General features: G+C 32.4%; 2 protein-coding genes across 2 annotated transcripts in view; both read left to right on the top strand.

The window, feature by feature from the left end:
- LOC134689975 (E3 ubiquitin-protein ligase TRIM71-like) overlaps nt 1–24,932 on the top strand; it is a 345,277-nt gene that overhangs the window by 164,954 nt on the left and 155,391 nt on the right. The window lies entirely within an intron of this gene.
- LOC134690997 (aquaporin-1-like) lies at nt 5,338–24,330 on the top strand. Its single transcript, XM_063551183.1, has 6 exons — nt 5,338–5,578; nt 13,386–13,573; nt 14,663–14,867; nt 21,265–21,345; nt 22,668–22,779; nt 24,124–24,330. The coding sequence occupies exons 1-6, from the start codon at nt 5,369–5,371 to the stop codon at nt 24,210–24,212; spliced, it is 885 nt and encodes a 294-aa protein (XP_063407253.1). The 5' UTR covers nt 5,338–5,368; the 3' UTR covers nt 24,213–24,330.

Raw genomic sequence — 24,932 nt, 5'->3', positions numbered from 1 at the left:
ATAAAGCAAGTACTGTAGTCCTGTTTTGTTTGGTGAAAGTGCTGAATTAGACATATTAAGTGCATTTATCGGTCATCATCAATATATACGTATTTTATAATCTTTTATTTTTTTAACAAATTTCTCATGACTATATATATTCCACAAGTAGGAGTGACGCTGAAGGTCTACATGCATTTAATAATTTGGTTTTGAGACAATGACGTATGGATTATTATAGATATAGGAAGATATGGTACGAGTGCAAATGAGACAACTCTCCATCCAAGTCATCTTATTTAGGGAGGGAGGAAGGGGGGGGGGGTGAAAAAAAGGAAATCATTAAAGCGGGTTTCGTTAGATCTCCCATGCGACATATCAGAAAACGGGAGCGATGAAAGATCGATTTTAACTAGATTGGCATGTTACATGGCGAAAAATATGTTGTTTTGGCGAACAAAAGGTGGCGAAAAAAAAGTTAACCATTATAGGTCATATTTTTTCCCCCAATAAACACGTTCTTAATCAAGCATTGTATGTGTTGTTGATTAACACCATGCTTATGTTTAATCATTTTTGAACTCACGATAAAAAAAATTAATAAAGTGGCGAAAAAGGTGACGAAAAAATTTATTGACCCAGGGGAAATCCTGCAAGTAACATTTTATAAAAGTTAAACATTATAGGTAGTTTGTTTCCAATACACACGTTATAAATCAAGTACATTTTTGTAGTTGATTACATTGTAGCACAATGCTTATGTTTAATCATTTTTAAACTCACGATATCAAAAAGATATTTTGATGGGTCGCTATCTTATTGTAATATATCCTAATTTCATTTACATTCTTAATTTATTGAAAGAATATTGATTTAATGTTCAAATTATTGGTAAGATACCGGAAAGTAAGTGGAAAAAAGGAAAAGATGAGAAAAACTTCCTATCCGTTAGAACATTGTACATTATGTTATATATAGAAACATTGGTTTTTATCAGAACCTCGTAAAAATAGGAAATTTGATTAACTTAAATCAAATTTAAGAACGTTTTTCTCCGATTGTATGTGCTTTCTATACAAATGACACCTACATTTTTTTTTGTATTTTGAAAGAACTCAATAAGTAATATTTCAGAAAATAAAAAAAAGATCATTATGTTATTTTTTCGATTATCGATTATAATCCAACGAGTTAATGTTGTATGCAAATTTTACCAAATTCTGTAACATTTAATGTAATGTTACCTTCAATTAAAATTATACTTTGGACAATTGTGACAATGCGCGTACAAAGACATTTACGTTTACTAAGTACAATGTAACTTTTCCATGTTATTTTGTTATTCTTTTAAACTCTTGTAGACGTATTATATTTTGATTTAATATAATTCCTTGCTTGGGGTTGTCATATTCGTCCTGAAAGTGCATGTAATATTTGCCACTGGACGTAAGCAACCAACAATCAATCCTTGTGATTCTTTCTATTTGTTTATTGAGTTGTTGATCTTGTGTTGATTTAAGGAATAATTCCAAATGATCTAAATCGTTTGAAGAAATGTATACGGTGTCATTTAAAGAAAAGACTTATTCATGCATTTGCAATATTTATATTTATCGTTTTGGTTTAATATCCTGTCGGTCAGTAATTTACCAGTGATAATTCTAAATATACTTTTTATCTTTTGTTACACAATGCTATCTTCATTTTTCTTTTAAATTTTCGTGTTGATACTTCGAGAATTTGAAAGTGATAGGTAACCTTTGCACATGTATATGACTGAATGACACTTGTCAGATCATTTATTGAACCAATAAAACATATTAGTTTATTTATAAACTGAAAATGAAGAAAACACCGAATTAAAAAAATATTGAATTGCTTATTGAATGTCAAAAAATTAAGAGTCAATAACTTGCTCTTTATTGCTAAAGATAGGTCACAACTTGTTTCTTTCGAGTTATCAATTATATTTCGCCTCAAAAGAAAGTGCAACTTGTTTTAGACCTCAAAAAAGCAAACGACGTGCGTAAAACAGTAAATGTTTTTGATACTATTATACTTTTTAAACAACGTTACTTTAAATAATGCAATCATTTGTACCTATTTGTTATCTCATAAAGTGTAACAGATAAAATGTTTTTTAAAAACCTGAAGCAATAAGATACGATGGATTAAAAGATATTCAATGTAACAAAATTAGTAAGTGCTCCTGTAAGAATATAGATAGTTATCCTTAGTTGATCTTTAGTCTGACCGAATTATATAATCGGCTTATCTTATTTACAAACTATAAATCTGTATGTATGTAGTTTATAGTCATCAGCCTAACAATTTTAATTCTGTAAATGTGCGTAAGCAAAATATTTTGTTCTGCCCTAGCCGGGATTCGAACTGATGCTACTGAGATATCGTGACACCAATTCACCTTACACTGTATCCGACTACAGTTAGAGCATTTATTATGGTCTGAGTTGTGGGGGAGGGTGTGTGTTTTTATTCTTTGTTATTTTTATAACATGTTACTCTTTTCAATATTTATTTTATTCTTTTTCGTGATATTTTTGGCTTTTAAGTCTCTATTCTTTAAAATATAATTGCACCCCATTATTTTCTCTGGTATCTATTTTTACCTACTTTTATTTTCCTTTCTGTCTATCCCATCCGAACCCTGTTGTAGTAGGCGTTTAATATCATAAAAAATATTTACTATATTTAATTTTACATAGCGTGCTGTTAATATTTGTATCGTTTTTTTATAGCAATTTCCTAAGAATGTCAAGAAAAAAGTAAAACTTGACATATATGGTAAAACAAATTACTAGAGCTTGACTTTATTCTTAAAGACTGATTTATAAAATACTAGCCTGCTATGTTGTAATACAAAATCGAAATGACATTCTAATGTCTTTTTTCTATGAATGACACAACTTTAAAATATAATTGAAAATATTTGTTTTTACTTTAGGAAGAATCGACCGTCACTAAATGTACTTAATACCATAAGTATTATAGAAGCTGCTTGATGAGAGAATACACTACAAACTTAAAATCTTTACCTTAATAACACGGTTCTTTAATGACCTTTTGAGATTTTTTTGTAATTATTTTATGCCTGAAGAAATCTAAGATGGATATCGATTGAGATAGGCATTCATTTTTTTGCTTGAAAATTACGACAATATTGGTTATTTTGAAATATATTATAGCTGTATTGTACTTGATTGTGTTTATTTATAGAGTCAAACGTATGTTTTTAAAATTGATGTAATGTGAGTTAAAAAAAAAATATTTTGAACTATAATCACCAAAGTGCACTTAAGATAAATTTGCTTATCATTGCTGTTTCAGAATTGAATGTATTCAGAGTATTTAGAGATCTTCAGACGCATGGGCGTATTTCTTCAAGAGAAAAATAATTAAAAAATATCATGATTCCTTAGTACAAAAATGTGCAATTCAGGCACAAAACAAGACAGGTTTATTGACAAACTTTGACCAAGGGAGTTGAAAAAAGTAACATATCAAATATATCATATTCCTGACTTGATACAGACATTTTCTTAGGCAGCAACCATTTGATTTTCTGGGGAGGGGAGGGGGGCTATGGATTTTTTTTGGAAAAAAAGTTTGTTTCCAGTTTTTGGAGAAAAAAATAATTTGTTGTTGACCCTGAGAAAAAAAAAATTGTTTGTTTCACCCTCATCTGCCACTATATGAAATGCTCAAATTGAAAGAAAAAAAATGTTTTCGACTTGTCGCCAAAAAAGTAGTTTGGTTTTGTCCAGAAAAAAAAATCCATAGCCCCCCCACAGAAAATCAAATGGTTGCTGCCTTATGATTCCCTTATGGAGTTCGAGTTTTGTTGTTTTACTTGTTAGCTCCTACATCGATTTTCTTAATGCGTTGTAATTCAACCTTTCAGAATCTAAAGAATTATAAGTAATTTTTGTATTTGTTTTGATATTTTTATCGTTTGGTATCTGTCTCACACCAATTAGTCACTGACGTTTAACCTTCAAATCCATTCACTCGCCCTCCAAGACAAAACCGGAAGTTGTATCACACAAGTGCATCACACGTCATGTCTTGTTTTTGAAAGGTAAAATGTGCTGCAACTGAAATGTACATAAAACAATGTAAACTGTCATATATTTGTGATTAAGCAGGATTTGACAATGTCGTTACACAATATTAAGTATTTGGAATGAAAACATTACTGAAGCAGTTCTTACGTAAATAAGGCCGTTAGTTTTCTCGTTTGAATTGTTTTACATTGTCGTACGGTGACCTATAGTTGTTAATTTGTGTGTCATTTTTGTCTCTTGTGGAGAGTTGTCTCATTTGCAATCATACCACATCTTCTTTGTCATATGAATTCTACCAGCGTATTAAGTATGAAATTCTAGTGTCGATTTATTTAATGTTAAGATCATTACAATTTGAGTGTATAAAGAGTAACAGTCAGATCATATAAAAAAGCAAATTAGCCTTTGACTTTTTTTTTATTTTAACATTCAGCCGGAAGTTATAAAACCACAAGTGGCTTTTAAACTGAAATAATTGATCTTTTATTGGTTTTGAAATTCAGAAATGGTTATTTCACGAACTGCTTTAGTAATGTAATTAATCCTATACCACAGTAAAGATGAAAGTGATCCGCTTTATGTTATAGTATGTTCATGCTTAAAATAATACGATTTACAAAGAATTAATCAGTATGAATTAAGATTCTTATTTATTATTTCCCCCTCGATTCGTGCAAATTACGCAAACAATCCAATATCTCGGATTGTGTATTGTTATCATATATCATATATAGCAATTTTCTTTTCTTTACCCATATATTTATACATATGTATGAACAAGAAGTTGCGATACGATGGTCAATGATACAACTCTTCACAAGAGACCAAATGACACAGAAATTAATAATATAGGTTACCGTACGGTCTTTATCAATGAGCAAATAAAAGCCCATGTCTGTATAATGATTTACTCCTATTGTAGTCTATTGATGTCGTATTCGGTCAAATGAATTTGTTGTGCTTCATAACAGTTATATTATTCCTTTATCGAATATTATATCACTTCTGCTTAATTGCAATTAGGACTTTTAGAGCTAATTAAACAACCCGATAATCTTCACCATTTCTTCGATTTTATCATGCACTAGTTATGTTTAAACTTCTGAGAATGAACGTTCTTAACATACATTAATTTACCTACTTACATTTCATCTGACATTATTCTCTGAGCAGAAGATGATTATAGCACATGATGAAATGAAGCGGAGTTATAATGTTGTCATCTTACATGGTAAACAACTAAAAATTGAAATATGGTTGTTAATTTCAGGATAAAAACAAACGTTCCGAAAATCACCTCCGGTATGGAAGCGTATGTGATGTACATTGCTAACAAGCTACAAGAAATACGGTTTGGAAAACCAAGTGAAGTACGGATTCTTCACTTCGGAGAATTAAAAACATGGACATTTTGGCGAGCTGTACTAGCGGAATTTGTAGGGACATTGTTATTTGTTTTTTTGGGATGTGCATCTGCAGTACCTATCACTGGAGAGCCACAATCAACTATTAAGGTTAGAATGATTTACAATAGCGTCAACATTTTTAATGCATATAAAATCATTTTTTTTAAATGTAACAACATCAGTTTTCATTGTGTGCTGACACTCATAATTGTGAAAAATCATCAGTTAGATATTAAAGCCTGTTACAAATAAAGCATGTAATGTAGTCCTGTTTTGTTTGGTGAAAGTGCTGAATTAGACATAAGTGCATTTATCGGTCATCATCAATGTATACGTGTTTTATAATCTTTTATTTTTTTAACAAATTTCTCATGACTATATATATTCCACAAGTAGGAGTGACGCTGAAGGTCTACATGCATTTAATAATTTGGTTTTGAGACAATGACGTATGGATTATTATAGATATAAGAAGATATGGTATGAGTGCTAATGAGACAACTATCCATCCAAGTCATCTTATTTAGGGAGGGAGGAAGGGGGGGGTGAAAAAAAGGAAAACCTCAAAGCGGATTTCGTTAGATCTCCCACGCGACATATCAGAATACGGGAGCGATGAAAGATCGGTTTTAACTAGATTGGTATGTTACATGGCGAAAAATATGTTGTTTTGGCGAACAAAAGGTGGCGAAAAAAAAGTTAACCATTATAGGTCATATTTTCCCCCCTCAATAAACACGTTCTAAATCATTGTTGATTAACACCATGCTTATGTTTAATCATTTTTGAACTCACGATAAAAAAATTTAATAAAGTGGCGAAAAAGGTGATGAAAAAATGTATTGACCCAGGGGAAATCCTGCAAGTAACATTTTATAAAAGTTAAACATTATAGGTAGTTTTTTTCCAATACACACGTTATAAATCAAGTACATTTTTGTAGTTGATTACATTGTAGCACAATGCTTATGTTTAATCATTTTTAAACTCACGATATCAAAAAGATATTTTGATGGGTCGCTATCTTATTGCCATATATCCTTATTTCATTAACATTCTTAATTTATTGAAAGAATATTGATTCGATGTTCAAATTATTGGTAAGATACCGGAAAGTAAGTGGAAACAAGGAAAAGATGAAAAAAACTTCCTATCCGTTAGAACATTGTACATTATGTTATATATAGAAACATTGGTTTTTATCAAAACCTCATAAAAATATCTTGGTGGATAGTTTGCCTATAGACTCGAAAACAGTATAAAAAGTCTCTTTAACATTAGCAACATAGCAAAATAAAAGGCTAATTGTTTTTGAATCGTCAAAAAATTAGCATGTCTGGTAGGGAAGGAATATATTTAGGAAGATGTGGTATGAGTGCCAGATAACTCTCCATCCAAATAACAATTTAAAAAAGTAAAACCATTATAGATCAAAAACAAGCTAAAAAGGGCCCCAAAATTACTATTTGTAAAACCATTCAAAGGGGAAAATCAACGGTATAATCTATAAAAAAAACGAGAAACGAGAAACACGTATAAATTACATAAACAAAAGACAACTCCTGTACCTTAGATTCCTGTTCAGATGTACGTAGCATCTAGTCAACAAAACTGCCGGTGGAATGTTAATACCCTACTGCATCTGTAACCACTTTATTATACTGTGTTTCTTAAAAAAAATGATGAATTAAGAAATTTGTAACAAAATAAGGGTTAAGTCCTCCAGACAAAGTTGACCTTTGGTACATGTGGCTATTTTTTATTTAAGTACTTATTAATAAGTCCGGTACAAATGTATGTAGTTAGGAATACAAAAATCCTCGTTTCAGTTTTTTTGATGAACCTACGTGTAAATCCAGAAAGCGCATCCGACGCATAAGTGTAAAAGTGTTACTTTCGTTCACTATATATTATATATATAAAATAAGATGCAGTAATATAGCGGTTGAGACATTTCCTTTACTAGTATTAAGTCATATAACTGTAGCTTATGGCTTTCACTAGGCTGCAAACAATTTTTGACGCGTAACACTCATTGGCAAGCAATCAAATACGTATCACATTGAGAATGGAAATGGGGAATGTGAAAAAGAGACAACAAACCCGACCATAGAGATGACAACAGCCGAATGAACGTGTGTATCTGATTTCATTGACACATAATAATAACGTGGATGCGCACACACTTATTATAGGGTAAATGTACTGTTTTGGTAAAGTGCCGAATTGACCATGTTGTCCTTTTTGTATCATTTCACTCCCCAGTCTCTCTTACCCCTCGATATTTGTCAAAACTGAAGCACGTTGTTTTTTCTATTTGAAGTTTAATCCACCACTAGAGTAAGTTTACCTTTTATATTTGTGCTCATTTTTTATATCGTTGTGTATATTGTTGAACTATACATTTTATGCAAACTCATTTTTGATTATTGGTGCTCATTTACGCACGACATGAAAAAATATTGCCGCTGTGAATTTACAGTACTGTTTGTATTTTTTATGTATGCATTTGCCCCTTAAATTCCATTCTGTATTTGTCAATCCCACATATTAGGATTTATTTTTGTGTTTTATCGATGTAGACAAGGGTCACGCTCGAATTTTCTAGAACTACAGTACCGCACAGTTTTAACGTGTCAATTTTTTTTATCGTGCACGATATGTAAACTACAGTCAATGACATATGCAACCTGTCATTTTTATTGCATATATAGATACTTACGTGTAACCTTTTTCTGATATATTGATGTTGTTTTTCGAAGTGTAGTGTACAAGAGTTACTTGTATTGAACTATGTAACCATTTTCTTTGTGAATGTACTACTTTTTGACATTTATTGACTCAATAGTATGCTTATGTTTGTTATTTTGTATTTTCAGTTTTTTTACCCTCTCCGGAGGTCTATACCAATAAACAGTTGAACGACTTATCAGTACAGTAAAAAATCTAGATCAAAGAGATGAACCCAAGATAGATTCAACATGTCACACTCAGAATCCGTTTCTGACAGAGAGCTCAGATCTTTGAGAACACTAACATCAGATGGAGACCATCTTTTCGAACAATCTAATGAAAGACATCACTATATCATCAGAACTATAAACCGAGATATAGATGCTATTTTATTAGACGTTGAAGATAACCCAATGGTGGACCTGTCCACTGCGTCAACATACAGAGAGGAACTTCTGAAACTGTCAAAAAAAGTATGAGAAAGAAGCTAACAGATATTTTGATTACTTAAAATCATATAGGACAAGAGAAAGTGAAAGTGAGCATGCATCATTAAGTGTCATTCTATGCTTTAAAGGCTAAGATATCAGTTGTCAAACAACATCTAAGTGAATTGCTACCTAGAAGATCAATAGAAAATAGTGAACGAACTCATAAAAGTCGTAGCTCCCAATATAGTTCTCGTCATACTGTGTCAACAAGACACTCATCACTAAGTGCTCAATCAGAGATTCTTAAACAAACAGTGACACTTGAAACCGCTAAGACACGACTTAAATATGCTAAAGAGGAGGCGGAGTTGTTGCACCGCGAAGCTACACTCAGAGCAGAGAAAAATGTCCTCGCTATAAAGCGAGACGTTGACGAAGCTGAGTTGGGATTACAAGCTGTTAAGAAGGCATTGGATTTCGATCTTAAAGACTATGGTGAAAGTTACGAACCACCAAGGATCGCTGATCCAGTAGTTCAACATGCCAATGAAAACAAAATGTCTGAAAGAAAGTACCGTAGTGCTAACATACCAGGTACACGTAACATTACAGAACAACGTACAGCAGAATTTGTGGAGCAACAGCGCTCACATCACTCCTTACATTTGAACAAACATCACCTTAAAGTGAACAATGTAAATATTCCTATTCATTCTTTAGAACCATTGAATCCTACAGCACAACCTTTTGTTCCAACCCAGAGGAACGAAGCACAATAATTGGCCAAGTTCATGGTGAAGAAAGATTTAATCACATCTAGGCTCATATCATTTGATGACCAGCCGTCACATTACTCATCTTGGAAAATTAGTTTTCAACACATAATGACAGAGTTAGATACAAATCCATTGGAACAGTTGGATCTTTTAACAAAGTATTTGGGACCAAGCTCAAAACAGTATGCTCAGAATATAAGAAGTGCTAATGCTCATAATCCGGCAACTGCAGTGCACCTTATATGGGAACGCTTAGATGCTAGGTTCGGTAGTCCAGAGATTATTGAATCCTCACTTCATTCACGTATAGTTAACTTTCCAAAACTTTCAAACGATAACCGAAAGGAACTTTACGACTTAGCAGACTTGGCTGCAGAGATAGAGTCTATTCGTAGAGATGAAAAGTTTTCTACCATATTTGCTTACTTTGATTCCTCCCTTGGTGTTAATCGTTTTGTAACCAGGTTACCTTACAACATTCAAGAAAAATGGACGACTACTGCCACTGGTTATAAGTCAAAACACAACGGAGCATATCCGCCGTTCTCCTTCTTCGTGCCATTCCTGCAAAACATTGCTAAAGTGCGTAATGACCCTGGATTCATTTATGACAATCAAGACACAAAACCAACCACACCAAAGCAAACCAGATTTCAAAGTCCCACGCAAGTGTCAAGCACCAAAACCGACATTGGTAGCAACGACAACAGGCCACCGTTTCAGAAGTCGAATGAGGACTTATGTCCACTTCACGGAACTAACCATACACTCAACACGTGCCGTGGTTTTCGTGCTAAACCATTATCAGAGAGACTTGATTTAATTAAGCAGAAAGGTTTGTGTTTCAAATGTTGCGGTCCCAAGAAACGTTTCCGTGACAAATGTTAAGAGAATGTCAAATGCAGTGTTTGTGGTTCTTGTGACCATCCGTCAGCGTTACACGTAGATGTTGAAAGTGAACCCCAGCAAAAGCACGAGGAGGAGAATTCAAATGAACAGATTAGCAGCATATGCACTAAAATATGTGACTCAATATACAATACAAGTAAATCTTGCTCAAAGATAGTACTCGCCAAAGTATATCATTCTGATAGACCAGAACATTTCAAAAAAGTTTACTGCGTGTTAGACGACCAAAGTAACAGAACTTTAGCTTCTTCAGACTTCTTCAATTTCTTCAGAGAAAATGGCAAAGAATTCAAATACGCACTTGCTTCTTGTGCAGGGAGGTTCGTCAGTAGTGGACGAAGGGCTTCCGGATATGTACTAGAGTCACTGGACGGGTCATCCTGTCTTAACGTACCTGAAATAATAGAGTGTAACGACATTCCTAATAATCGGGAGGAAATACCCTCATCTGTCGTAGCTTCAAGTTATCCACACATGATGGACATAGCAAGTTGTATTCCTGACATTGACAATCAGTCTGAAATACAGATGTTAATAGACCGTGACCTAATTAGAGCACACCATGTTATTGAACATCGTGTAGGAGTCGAAGAGGTACCGTATGCACAACGTTTGCGCTTAGGATGGGTAATTGTGGGGAATGTATGTCTGGGAAGATTTCAGGAACAGCAACATGTCAACATGAACAAAACCGTTATTGTCGGCAATGTACAATCTGCTTTATTGTTTTCGTGTGATAGTGAGACACCAGTTGGTTTAGACCCAACTTTCGAGAAGTTTATACCAGACAAACCTCTTTTAGAGAACAGTACGCAAAGATCAAACCATGGAACAAAATCATTTGATATGAATTTAGGTTGCAACTCTGAAAAGCCCACTCATGAGTTAGATACAGTCGCTTCAAACTGCAGATCAGTGCTCGAAGCATATCAATCAGATGACCATGCCACAAATCTCAAGGACCTCGACCTTGGATCGGCAAATCTCTTGTTACAGATGAACGTAGGTCTCTCCTGGGACACAGAACTAGACAAGTTCACCTTAAGAGTGTCTTCCGACAACAAGCCATTTCCACGCCGTGGATTTCTGTCAACAGTCAACAGTTTGTATGACCCAATTAGCTTGGCAACACCCGTGATTATCAAGGACAAGTTATTTATAAATCAAACCTTAAGGTTTTTATCTACCTATGATTGGAATAATCCATTCCCAGAATCACTAAATCAAACATGGGAATCAAGTTTATCTTCATTCAGCCAACTTGAACATTTGCCTACACAGAAGAAGTACATTGGACCTTCGTGTATAAACAGTGTTAAACAAGAGGACTACATGTTCTTAGATGCTTTAAAAGATACAATCACAGATACATACTTTAATCTTAAGAGTGCCAGTACCTTTAACATAAACTTTCACTTCAGACCGATTACTTAGGACTATTTCGCTTCTTGAAGCCGAGTGACTATGACAGTGACATCGTGTTTAATCAACCACATTTGATACATAAACAATTATTATAACATGTTAATTTTCCATGTGATATTATCCTTTTATTTTTGAAAATGTAGTGATTTCCTATGAAATCAGAGGAGGAGTGTACTGTTTTGGTAAAGTGCCGAATTGACCATGTTGTCCTTTTTGTATCATTTCACTCCCCAGTCTCTTTTATCCCTCGATATTTGTCAAAACTGAAGCACGTTGTTTTTTCTATTTGAAGTTTAATCCACCACTAGAGTGAGTTTACCTTTTATATTTGTGGTCATTTTTTATATCGTTGTGCATATTGTTGAACTATACATTTTATGCAAACTCATTTTTGATTATTGGTCCTCATTTACGCACGACATGAACAAATATTGCCGCTGTGAATTTACAGTTCTGTTTGTATTTTTTATGTATGCATTTGCCCCTTAAATTCCATTCTGTATTTGTCAATCCCACATATTAGGATTTATTTTTGTGTTTTATCGATGTAGACAAGGGTCACGCTCGAATTTTCTAGAACTACAGTACCGCACAGTTTTAACGTGGCAATTTTTTACGTGCACGATATGTAAACTACAGTCAATGACATATGCAACCTGACATTTTTATTGCATATATAGATACTTACGTGTAACCTTTTTCTGATATATTGATGTTGTTTTTCGAAGTGTAGTGTACAAGAGTTACTTGTATTGAACTATGTAACCATTTTCTTTGTGAATGTACTACTTTTTGACATTTATTGACTCAATAGTATGCTTATGTTTGTTATTTTGTATTTTCAGTTTTTTACCCTCTCCGGAGGTCTATACCAATAAATAGTTGAACTCTCAACGACTTATCAGTACAGTAAATGCATGAATATTGGGGGAATATTGTCCCGAGTAGAATAAATTTTATATTGCACGAGCTTGCGAGTTCAATATATGTTCTACGAAGGACAATATTCCCCAATATTCATGCAATAACCCTTTTATTGTATAGCAATATAGTATTTGAAAGTAAAAATTGGTTTAAACTAAGATTATGTCGTTGATGACGTCATGCATTTTTGAAGATTTATTGCACGCTAACTTTTGGTTACTTTCTGTGGGAAATATTATATTGCTATGCAATAATAACAATTATAAGATTTTAAATTTTAAACCAGCATGTAAACATTTGAGAATTGCCCCCAGTCTGCGAGCAAATTATAACAGTTAAAACGAACCTGTCTCCATCGACACACTACTATATATATCGTGTAATTTGCACACATTTCTGCAAAGTATAAGTTAACCATTTATAAGATAAAGATTGGATCATTGGTTTTCCCGTTTGAATGATTTTACACTAGTATTATTTGGGCCCTGTATAGCTTGCTGTTCGTTGTGAGCCAAATATCCGTTTTGAAGACCGTACTTTGACCTATAATGGTTTACTTTTATAAGTTGTGACTTGGATGGATAGTTGTCTCATTGGAACTCATACCACATCTTGTTATATCTGTAAGATGTAAGATTCAAACAAGCACTGGCTATGTGACAGTGTGTATACTTACTCTTCTTTATTTATAACTTGTATATATTATTGTATTGACAGATTGCATTCGCTTTTGGAATCTCCATAATGGCTTTAATTCAAATGTTTGGACATATTTCTGGCGGGAATTTTAATCCTGCAGTGTCGTTTGGATTAGCAGCAGGTGGAATCATAACACCTGTCCGTGCAGTATTATACACAGTAGCTCAAAGCGTCGGCGCAGTACTCGGAGGACTCATCTTAAAAGGGTAATTACATAAAACAGAGTGAAATATAGTACAAACACAAGTTTCAAAGCACTTCACTGTAACGACAATCTTTTAAAATTACTCAATATATAACTAAACGTATCATCCCGGGACCGTAAGGTTAAGGTAAACAATATAGATGTATATATAGAACTCAGATTTTTCACTGTTTCTACTACTGCAGCTGTAAATTACATTTTTCTACATGCTATGAAGGGCAGAAAATAAAATTGAGAATGGAAGTGGGAAATGTGTCAAAGAGACAACAATTCGACCATAGAATAGACAACAGCAGAAGGTCACCAATAGGTCTTCAATGCAGCGAGAAATTCCCGCACCAGGTGGCGTTCCTACAGCTGGCCCCTCAACAAATATATATACTAGTTCAGTGATAATGGACGTTATACTAAACTCCAAATTATGCACAAGAAACTAAAATTAAAAGTAATACAAGACTAAGAAAGGCCAAAAACATACCGAAACAGATACAGATAAATAATAGCAACAGAATAAAAAAAACCTTTACACTATGTTTGACATCATTAATTTCATTTCTACCGTGTAATTACTTTTAATCAATAATTCAAAAAGTGAATAGTGGTATATATTTTTCAAGGAGGCAACTCTTAACTTGATTCCAAATGACTGGGATATAAACAAGTATATGGCACTCATCAATGAGCAAATCATTACCTGGGACATTGTCGTAAAGTTAACATTAAAACCCAAGAATAAGCATCCAAACAATTCAGACATGATTCTACTTATCAAAGTGACACACAGCAATAACAAATAACTTGTAAAAAACATCAAAACAAAAACAAAATAAAACAAAACACATAAGGAGACTTGAATTAGCGATCAAAGATAATCACAAATACAAAAACATCACATTAACGGCACCAATTCTCGGCATCAAATGATAATTCACTCCAGGCCTTAATTTTGGTGAATCAAACACTTATTCAATTATTCAATTTGGAGATGTACGAACAACGGAATAGCCAATGATTGTCCTATATATGTTTATCCATTAACGTGAAAGACATCTTTCAATGACGATATGTTTTATTATTTCATTTTTTTCAGGGTTACCGTATCTACATACCACAATAACCTTGGTGTCACATCCATTAATCCACTTTTAAATGTTGGACAGGGATTCGGTGTAGAAGTGATTTTAACATTTGTTTTGGTTTTTGTAATTATTGCTACTATAGATTCAAATAGACCAGACGCTGGTATGGCATCGGTAGCTATAGGATTAACAGTTTCAGTGTGTCATCTTGCCGGGGTAAGTGTATCCCTTTAACGAGGGGCGTAAAAGGGGGGGTTATCTGCACTGAAGAACGCAAAATAAAATTGCCATTTCACGATGAACGAACAATTAAAAATGTGTTGCACGTTGATCTTTTAATTGATTTCACGAAAAACGGTGTAAAACGAACCTTTTTCACGGATGCACTTGAAATAAAAATGGCAAATAGTTGATACCACGTTGCACGAAAATAACGTTGCACGAAAATAACCGTTTACCAAAATCTTAAACGAATTATCAAAGAACAAAAATAAAAGACAATTCATTCCTTATGATATGATCTTTCTAATTGTATTTTTTTTATGAAATTGATTATTCTTTTAGGTACCTTTTCTGTCATATAGTTCACAATGTTTTGTTTATGTTCACATCTCTTGAACGTTTTGGGATTTTGAGTGTTTCTGACAAATAAACAAATATACAAAAACGCATCAAACGCATGACATTTGAAGTTTGACTGTCCCTCTGGTATCTTTCGCCCCTCTTTTGTAAAGAATTTCCTTTTTTATTCGTAATCTGAACACACTGAATCTTGTTTACACAGTATATACGGAACTTTATTTATAGAGTTTGGCTATTTTCTATACTGTCATGATAAGAATAAAGATCCCAACTATACATTTTTAATTTATTAATAATTATAACTTAAGTGTTCGGAAATTAAGCTGTTAACTGCAATGAACAAATCAGAACCTTTCAAGAAGAATTTGACACTAACATAGTAACACTTGTACTGACAGAAAATTAAAAGTCTTCAATAATGTTTTTTGTTTGTTTTGTTTTGAGCGTCCCTGACGGATCTTTTGTAGACGAAAGACGCTACTTGCTTACAACAAGTTTAATTCTGGTATCTTTAATGAGTTTATAGGGTAATATTTTACTCGACAACTTATTCTATAATGAATGCGTTGTTCTGTACTATTTAAAAGGTTTTGAATCTCTATTGTCACCCATCTCCTTTAATAATTTGAAATATAAACTAATTAATTGAAATAAAAATGCACAAATGAAAAATGAAACAAAAAACCCCAAGATGATGTAAAGTTTTGGTTTTTATTGTAATTTAAAAGTTCTTCTTGGCTTCAGAAAACCTGTCCTCCTCGTTGCATATATTTAAATAGTTTTTTTTTCAATTCCTTGGTACTTGAAGAACTGTTTTTACAAAAATAAAAAAAAATGTTGAACCGCCTTTAAATAAATAAATATTTTTTTTTAAAAACGAATGTAATTGTACTTACTTTGCCAAAAAATAATAATGAACAACTGTATATCCGTTACCTATATTGGAGGAAATGATAAATTGATCGTTTTTTCTTCTTCTGTAAAATGTGATAAATGTGTCATAAATATAAAAAATGATAGAAAATCAGAAAGCTTTTCAGTACATTGACATGATTATAGGTTTGAGATAATTAATATTCTCACGATGGATAGATACATTATTTGTTTTGCATTGCTATGGATTTCCTATGATCTATTTAAACAGTCCTTGTAAATAACCTTTCGTGAGCAAGGTAAAACACAGGATATCCGATGTAATGTAAACATGTCGACCGGAAGTCACATGACATTAAACACATTCGACACGGTAAAACATACCACCTTACATTTTTACATAACCGTTCATTACAGGAACATTTGAGTAAAGGCAACAGTAGTATTCGAAATAAATCGATTGAGAAAAAAAAATGGGTTACAAACTAAAACTAAGGGAAACGCATCAAATATAAGAGGAGAACTAAACTATTTTATTCTTTTAATACGTTAGAATTGTTTTTTTTCTTGAAAATTGCAGCCTAGAAGTTTCAAAACGAGCACTGAAACCAAAAAAGCCCAAACACAATGTTCGTTTCATGCCTTAACAATACAGGATTAAAAAATAATTCTACATTGTATTAACCTCAATGTTTTAAGTAAATCATTAGGTAAGCTTCTATAGAGAAAATATCGATTTAGATAAAAGATATTAATGCGATCTAGTCTTTGATTTCTAGTGTAGTTCATTAACGATTAATCGGTGAGCTGTAGGAAGTTCGTATTTTTAATGTTTTTAGCTCACCTGGCCTAAAAGACGATGTGAGCTTTTCTCATCACTTGGCGTCCGTCGTCGTCGTTGTCGTCGTCTGTCGTCGTTAACAATTTTTCAAACATCTTCTTCTCTGAAACTTCTGAATGGATTTGGATGACACTTAGATTATCCTGCACAAAGTGTGTTCTTCGATTTTTGATCCGTCAAAAAACATGGCCGCCGTTACTTAAAATAGAACATAGGGTCAAATGCAGTTTTTGGCTTTTATCTCAAAAACGAAAGCATTTAGAGCAAATATGACGGGGTAAAAATGTTCATTAGGTCAAGATATATCAGCCCTGAAATTTTCAGATGAATCAAACAACCCTTTGTTGGATTGCTGCCACTTAATTGGTAATTTTAAGGAAATTTTGCAGTTTTTGGTCATTATCTTGAATATTATTATAGATAAAGATAAACTGTAAACCGCAAAAATAATCAGCAAAGTAAGATCTACAAATAAGTTAATACGAACAAAATTGTCAATTGACCCCTTAAGGGGTTATTGTCCTTTAATGACAATTTTTCACAATTTGTTCATCATATTTGCTAACTTTAAAAAATCTTCTCCTCTGAAACTACTGAATGGATTTGGATGAAACTTAGCATGATTGTTCCTTATATTATCCTGCACAAAGTTTGTGCTTCGATTTTTGATCTGTCAATAAACATGTCGCCGTTACTTAAAATAGAACATAGGGGTCAAATGCAGTTTTTGGCTTATATCTCAAAAACGAAAGCATTTAGAGCAAATCTGACATGGGGGTAAAATTGTCCATTAGGGTAATATCTATCAGCCCTGAAATTTTCAGATGAATCAAACAACCCATTGTTGGGTTGCTGCCACTTAAGGAGGCTCGAGGGTATAAAAATTTCAGAAAAAAATTAAACATTTGTTTTTCATTACAAATTTTATTTGTTACCTTTTGTAGTTGTTAATTTATCATATGGTACAAAAATCATTCAAAACAATCAATTCGTGTTGGCCCCAGATTACTTTTAAAATGTATACATCATTGAAAAAGTTCCAAATTATCTCCCTTTGTTGGAAAAATGCCGTTTTTTGGCTATAAAATTGAAATATCTTTTTCAACTCATCGGTGACCTATATTTTTTAATATAATTTCCATATAAGCTGTACTTAAACTAAATTATTGTAAATTTTGAGCTTTTTCTGTAATAGATTTCTTTTTTTATTTCGATGTTAACTTTATTTCTCTTATTACTTCAACAGAAAAAAACACACTTTTACAAAAATGTATGCTTCTTTCGAAGCCAGATTTTGATCGCAAATGAACGGTGACCCCACTTTTTCATTTTATTTTTCTATTAACCTTAATATAAAGTTCATTTATAGAAAAATATAGAGAAATCCTATATAAATGATTTAGACCCGCGAACCCCCTTAATTGGTAATTTTAAGGAAATTTTGCAGTTTTTTGTCATTATCTTGAATATTATTATAGATAAAGATAAACTGTAAACAGCAAAAATGATCAGCAAAGTAAGATCTACAAATAAGTTAATATGACCAAAATTGTCAATTGACCCCTTAAGGGGTTATTGTCCTTTAATGACAATTTTTCACAATTTGTTCATCATATTTGCGAACTTAAAAAAATCTTCTCCTCTAAAACTGCTCAACCAAATTCAACCAAACTTTAACTGAATGATCGGTATGGTGTATAAAATAAAGTTTGTGCTTTATTTTTTATTTCGTCAAAAAACATGGCCGTCATGGCTAAAAATAGAACACGGTAAAATGCAGTTTTTGGCCTATATCTCAAAAACTCCAGCATTTAGAGCAAATAAGACAAGAAGTTAAAGTATTTATTAGGTCAAGGTCTACCTGTCCTGAAATTTCAGCCGAATTGGGTAACTGGTTTTTCAGGTATAATGCCCTTGAATTGATGATTTTAAAGAAATTTTGCAGTTTTTGGTTATTATCTTGAATATTATTATAGATACAGATAAACTGTTAATAGCAAAAATGTTAAGCAAAGTAAGATCTACAAATAAGTCAATTTTACCAAAATTGTCAATTGACACTTTAAGGAGTTATTGCCCTTTAAAGACTTTTTTCACAATTTGTTCATCATGTTGACTTACTTTAAAAAATCTTCTCCTTTGAAACTGCTGTATCAATTTCAGTCAAACTTAGGCTAAATGAGTTTCAGAGTATCTAGTATAAATTTTATATTTCATTTCCTTGTATGTCAAGAAACATAGCTCCTATGGCTAAAATAGAATATAGGAGAAAATGACTTTTTTTTTGCTTTTGAAGAAAATAGAACGATTCAAAGAACATTTAAATAAATTGAAAAGCCAAAATAATTATTGATGAGAGATTTAACCAAAAAAATTAAGGTGAGCGATTCAGGCTCTTGAGAGCCTCTTGTTTTGGTTGCAATTCTTTTCTTTTGGTCATCCCCTTTATGATAAGAATTATAAAGGACTTTCCGTTTAGAATATCCTTTGAGTTCGGCATTTTTGTAATTTTACAGTTTACTTACATATATCAATGTTGAACCACTATTGCCCAGCAATATGCAATAGAAAAGCAGATAATATATAATCATACCGTACCCATATATTTAGTGTTTCATGTTTTAAAATTTTAGAATAAACAATTGCAAAAAAAAATGTGAAGTTCTCAGTTTTGGCCAAAATTGCAGTTTTGTAAGACTTACTTTTAAGATAATTTTCATTATTTATCCTCATTGATAACGACACTTTGATTACCTTTTTTTCCTCTTTATTCTAACAGTTGGATTGGGTTGTTGTCGACTTAATATACATGATATAGGCGTCCTTAAATAGTTATCAAAGGTACCAGAATTATAATGTAGTACGCCAGACGCGAGTTTCGTCTACATAAGACTCATCAGTAACGCTCATATCAAAATATTTATTATATATAATAGGATAAAAAATTCCAAAAAGTTGTGCCAAATACGGCTAAGGTAATCTATGCCTGGGATAAGAAATCCCTAGTCTTTCGAAAAATTTAAAGTTCTGTAAACAGGAAATTTACAAAAACGACCACATTATTGATATTCATGTCAACACCGAATTGTTGACTACTGGGCTGGTGATATCATCGGGGACGAAACGTCCACCAGCAGCGACATCGACCCAGTGGTGTAAATAGTTATCAAAAGTACCAGGATTATAATTTAGAACGCCAGACGCGTGTTTCGTCTACACAAGACTCATCAGTGACGCTCATTACAAAATATTTATAAAGCCAAACAAGTACAAAGTTGAAGAGCAATGAGGATCCAAAATACCAAAAAGTTGTGCCAAATACGGCTATGGCAATCTATGCCAATCTATGCCTGGGATAAAAAAATTAACCCATAGATTGAATCTTTGCTAAGTACAATATGCTTACATGAACGATATTAAATATGAAATTAGTGATATTGTGCAAGAATTTAATAAGTTCTGGACTTAAGGTCATACAACTGTACTCAGAACTCTCAGTATAAACTGTCTTTGCATATATATTTAATACAATTTACTCTTAATACTCTTATAAGTTTGAAAGCATTGTGCAGATACCAAAAACAAACAATTACACCGTTGTTTTTTTTCGGTTTGAATGGTTTTACACGTCTAGTAATTTTGGGGCACTTTATAAATTGTTGTTCGGTGTGAGCCAAGGTTCCGTGTTGAAGGTCGTACATTGACCTATATTGGTTTACTTTTATAAATTGGTAATTGGACGGAGAGTTGTCTCATTGGCACTCATACAACATATTCCTATATCTAATTATTATATCACAGGTTTGGTTTGGTTCATATAGTCTTGCGCTTGATTTTGCTAGGTCTTATGGATTTCAATTAACTTTTAATAATCGGAGTTTGGTATTTTTTGTTAATATTTTGTTTTTATTTTTTAGTGGTCACATCTCACATCACTGTCGTACACAGTGAGAGGTTTAACGCTAAAAAACCCAGGTTCAATCCATCATTTTCTACATTTGAAAATGCATGTACCAAGTCAGGAATACGACAGTTGTTGTCCATTCGTTTTGATGTGTTTTGTCATTTGATTTTGCCATGTGATCAGGGACTTTCCGATTTTATTTTCCTCGGAGTTTAGTATTTTTGTGATTTTACTTTTTTTTTTAATCAATATCGAAAACTGCAATTCGGAGTTCAAACTTGAAACAACATGTTGGGGTGCATTATCCATGTTCATATTTCTTAAGTTTGTCATCTAATACTCTTCCTGTCTTCAAAAACATACATATGTTTTGTTTAAATCTGAGAAGTCAATTTACAATATTGTCATTTCAGATTACCTTCACTGGTTCAAGTATGAACCCTGCCAGATCACTTGGTAGTGCTGTCGCCTCAAACAGTTTCAACGATCACTGGGTAGGTCATGTGACAGGTTCATTAAAGGTTTCACCCTTAAAAGTATACGTGTACACAAACACATTTTCAGTTAATTAAAACACTTCTGTTATAAACCTGCTGATAATTTTTTGGTTAAATTGGCAAATTATAACCAATGCCTGGCGACTACATGCCTTTGTAATGTAAAGAAGCAACAACAAAAACGACACATCCTCATTTCATTTAATTCATCCTTGTGGTGTTCGTATGTAACCTTCATTACCTTCTTCTTAATCGATTTATGGGTTTAGAATATCGATACATGAAGACAATAGGAGTACACCGCTGTTTCATATTCATAAACTGATTACGCGAAAAAAAAAGATTCGGGTTACAAACTGAAAAAGAGGAAAGCAACGGAACAACAGAAATACTGAACTGTCACAAAAACAAACTCCAACATACATCATATAAATACAAACAGACCATTTGACACCACCTGCCATATAAACTACTCACTGTTGCCTAAATTCCAAGTGAAATGCAAAATCATTTGAGAACCATCGTTAAGGCGAACTCTTTGTGTCATTACAATCTTAAAATCCCCTTATATTACCACGGTTTCGAAATCAATAAAAAAACTGATTTCTTTTTTGAAATTGTGCACGGTTTTTACTATAAAAACACGTACGTTGTGTATCCTAAAATTTACATAAACATAGAACAGTCCTCCCTGTAGATGTTTCTGCCGTTCATTTATTTTTTCCAGTTTTAAAATTAGATAATTCTAAGAAGGTGTTTGTTACATTACCCTTTACCGCCGTTGTCCTTAACCGGATATCATCATTTATCTTTTGTTGTAGATTCTGCTTACACTAATAAAACAACCAACATATACGTGTTCGTAATTACTGAAAATAAGTCTGAGAACCTAAATGCAGAATTCAACATTATTGGATAATTTTTTTGTTAAACTAAGAAAGACAACTTTTGTTTTTAAAATTTTCTAAATAATTATTGTGAAGCATTGTTATAAGGTTATCTGTCATATCTGGTTAACATTCACTTGCGCTCTTCAATCCGAAATTTCACTTCCATAAAAATAATACTTCTATTTCAGATGATATTTTCGAGAATAATTTAAATTCGTGGATTATTTAATTTGTGATTACAGAAGGTCGTGCATAAGACAACATTATAATATATTGATCATTTTTACTTTGTCGAACACATGAAATGGTGTTTCATAAAAACGAAATCAACGAAAAACTATTGCATATGAGTATATTCATCCTCTTAACTGCTACAAATCGAAAGCTACAAAAATTAAAACCATAATTTTATAACAAATTATGTTACAGGTTTATTGGATTGCTCCTATACTTGGTGGTGTTATTGCAGCAGTTTTATATAAATTTCTTTTCTCGCCATTCCGTAACGCAATCCCGATGGATGAAGCGGTAAACGAATTATGTGAGTATCTATCATCTTTGTGAACTTTTAAAATTGTTTGTATAAACATTGATCGACAAAAATATGTGACGTATATAATTTTCTGAAGTCAGACACGCGAATCAATGAGAGTGTTTGTAGATAGATGTTTTTGTGTTCTGTTAAATTGTTCCTTTTAAAATTGTTACACGATGATGACTGCTGTACCCATACTTTGACTATATTATTTATTATGTCTGTTTAGTTCACGTATCATTGTAAATATAACGGAATTTGATGAGACTGTCAACAAAGTGAGAGGTTTAGCGCTATAAAACCAGGTTTAATCCACGATTTTCTACATTTAAAAATGCCTGTACCAAGTTAGGAATATGACAGTTCTTGTCCATTCGTTCTTGATGTGTTTTGTCATTTGATTTTGCCATGTGATTATGGACTTTCCGATTGGATTTTACTCTGAGTTCAGTATTTTTGTGATTTAACTTTTTTGTATTGTTTAAAGTTGCAGCTAGAGTTTGAAAATGCATATCTTATATGTAATTTTTTTATCCACAGTTACTAAACTTTTGAAGGTACATCGTTAATTGGCAATTTAAATTAAATCATACAACCGGATGAAGGTTGATAAAAAAAACCTTCATCAAAGTTACCAGTCTAATAATTCGGTATACGAGACTCGAGTCTCGTCTACATATATGTCATTTCGATAAACCAATCAAACATTTCAATGTCTCATATCTTTTAATGCATCAAACAATATCTGTATCCCTCCTAATGACACGAATGACGACCGGACCAATTAAGGGAGAATAACAATTTATAAGTCATATTACCTTCTTAGATATCGCGACTTTGGAATGTTATTGAACTAGAATTAAACAAATATTTAAATGCTTTGTAATGCACCTTACTTGAAATTTCCAAATAGCACAAACAAAGATGAGACTTATATACATCCTTTGGATATGATAAACACAGGAATCGCAATAGTATTTTAATGTTTGACTTGATTTCATTTTAGTTCTTCACTAAACTTTAACTTTGTCCAAAATACTAGATGTTTTACTACGAGATATGTTTTATACTTAAGTTAGCTGTATTTTGAATAAAAAAATATTTGAAAAACAAAGTTTTCGAGATACTAAGGATTGTCTACCACATGAATAGGTACCTTTAAGTTAGCTGTAGTACAAAGTTTGGGAGCAATGATGACCTGAAAATCTGAAGGCTTTCGCCAAAAAAAACCAGGGGTAGTAGGAAGTAATCATGTTAATTCTTATAGTACGTACAACTAATTGTATTAATGAAGTTGAAAAAGTACCACCCATACACATGATTTACAGTCATAATATTGTTTTTTTTCAGTGCAAGATGGGGACATGATTGTTATTCCAAAAGATTACTTCACTGGGCGAAGTCAACAAAAGATACACACTGCCAACAGTCAATTATAAGATACTATCTCTTTTATAAACAATCTATTATTGGCATCTACAAATATACATTTATTAAATAATACACTGCTTACTACAGCACTGTCTTTATTGTAGGACGTATACTACTGAAATTCAAGACTTTTTTTCCTAACAAAAATGTTGGAATAATACATAGCCTTTCTTTCTTTTCTCTTTTATTTATATAAGCGTTTACATTTTTTTAATTGAAGGTGAGAAAAAGATATCATAGCTGGTAAATATGTGAATATTTTACCTGAATGATTAACTAAGTTTGTTATAATTGTAACATAAGCTTCATATTTCCCTTTTAAAATCTTTGTAATTTCATTGTTTTCGTACAGAATTGCAAGTACGCAAATGTTTTAAAAAAACACAGTAACACAAATTTCTGTAATCTGGAGCAATCATATTTTATATTCCTAATAGGGAAGTTGTTCGGTTTGAAACATAGGTAAACAAGAAAATGTGTATTTTAACTATAAAGTGCATTTTTACAACTATGTTGATCTGAATGTCACTGGTGAGTCTTATGTAGACGAAACGCGGGTCTGGTGAATTAAATTATAATCCTGGTACATTCGATAACTGTTCTTTACGTCGCTTGTTTCAGATAATACTTTTATTTGTTATGAAGTCAAAAGATGTTGTATAGTTATATAATGATAACCAAAGCTAAGCAAGGTACTGTTTGAATTAAGAGTGAGGCTGACAATTTCG

This window comes from Mytilus trossulus, chromosome 11 (assembly GCF_036588685.1).
Source record: "Mytilus trossulus isolate FHL-02 chromosome 11, PNRI_Mtr1.1.1.hap1, whole genome shotgun sequence".
Taxonomy (NCBI): domain Eukaryota; kingdom Metazoa; phylum Mollusca; class Bivalvia; order Mytilida; family Mytilidae; genus Mytilus; species Mytilus trossulus.
Note: the sequence above shows the minus strand (reverse complement) of the source record. Positions and strands in the feature narration are given on the sequence as shown.

What these genes read in the sequence shown, in the direction of transcription:
- LOC134690997 (XM_063551183.1), top strand. Translation starts at nt 5,369, where the DNA reads ATGGAAGCGTATGTGATGTACATTGCTAACAAGCTACAAGAAATACGG. An exon ending in AGCCACAATCAACTATTAAG is followed by an intron (nt 5,579 to 13,385) that starts GTTAGAATGATT and finishes TTGTATTGACAG; the next exon opens with ATTGCATTCGCTTTTGGAAT. An exon ending in GGAGGACTCATCTTAAAAGG is followed by an intron (nt 13,574 to 14,662) that starts GTAATTACATAA and finishes CATTTTTTTCAG; the next exon opens with GGTTACCGTATCTACATACC.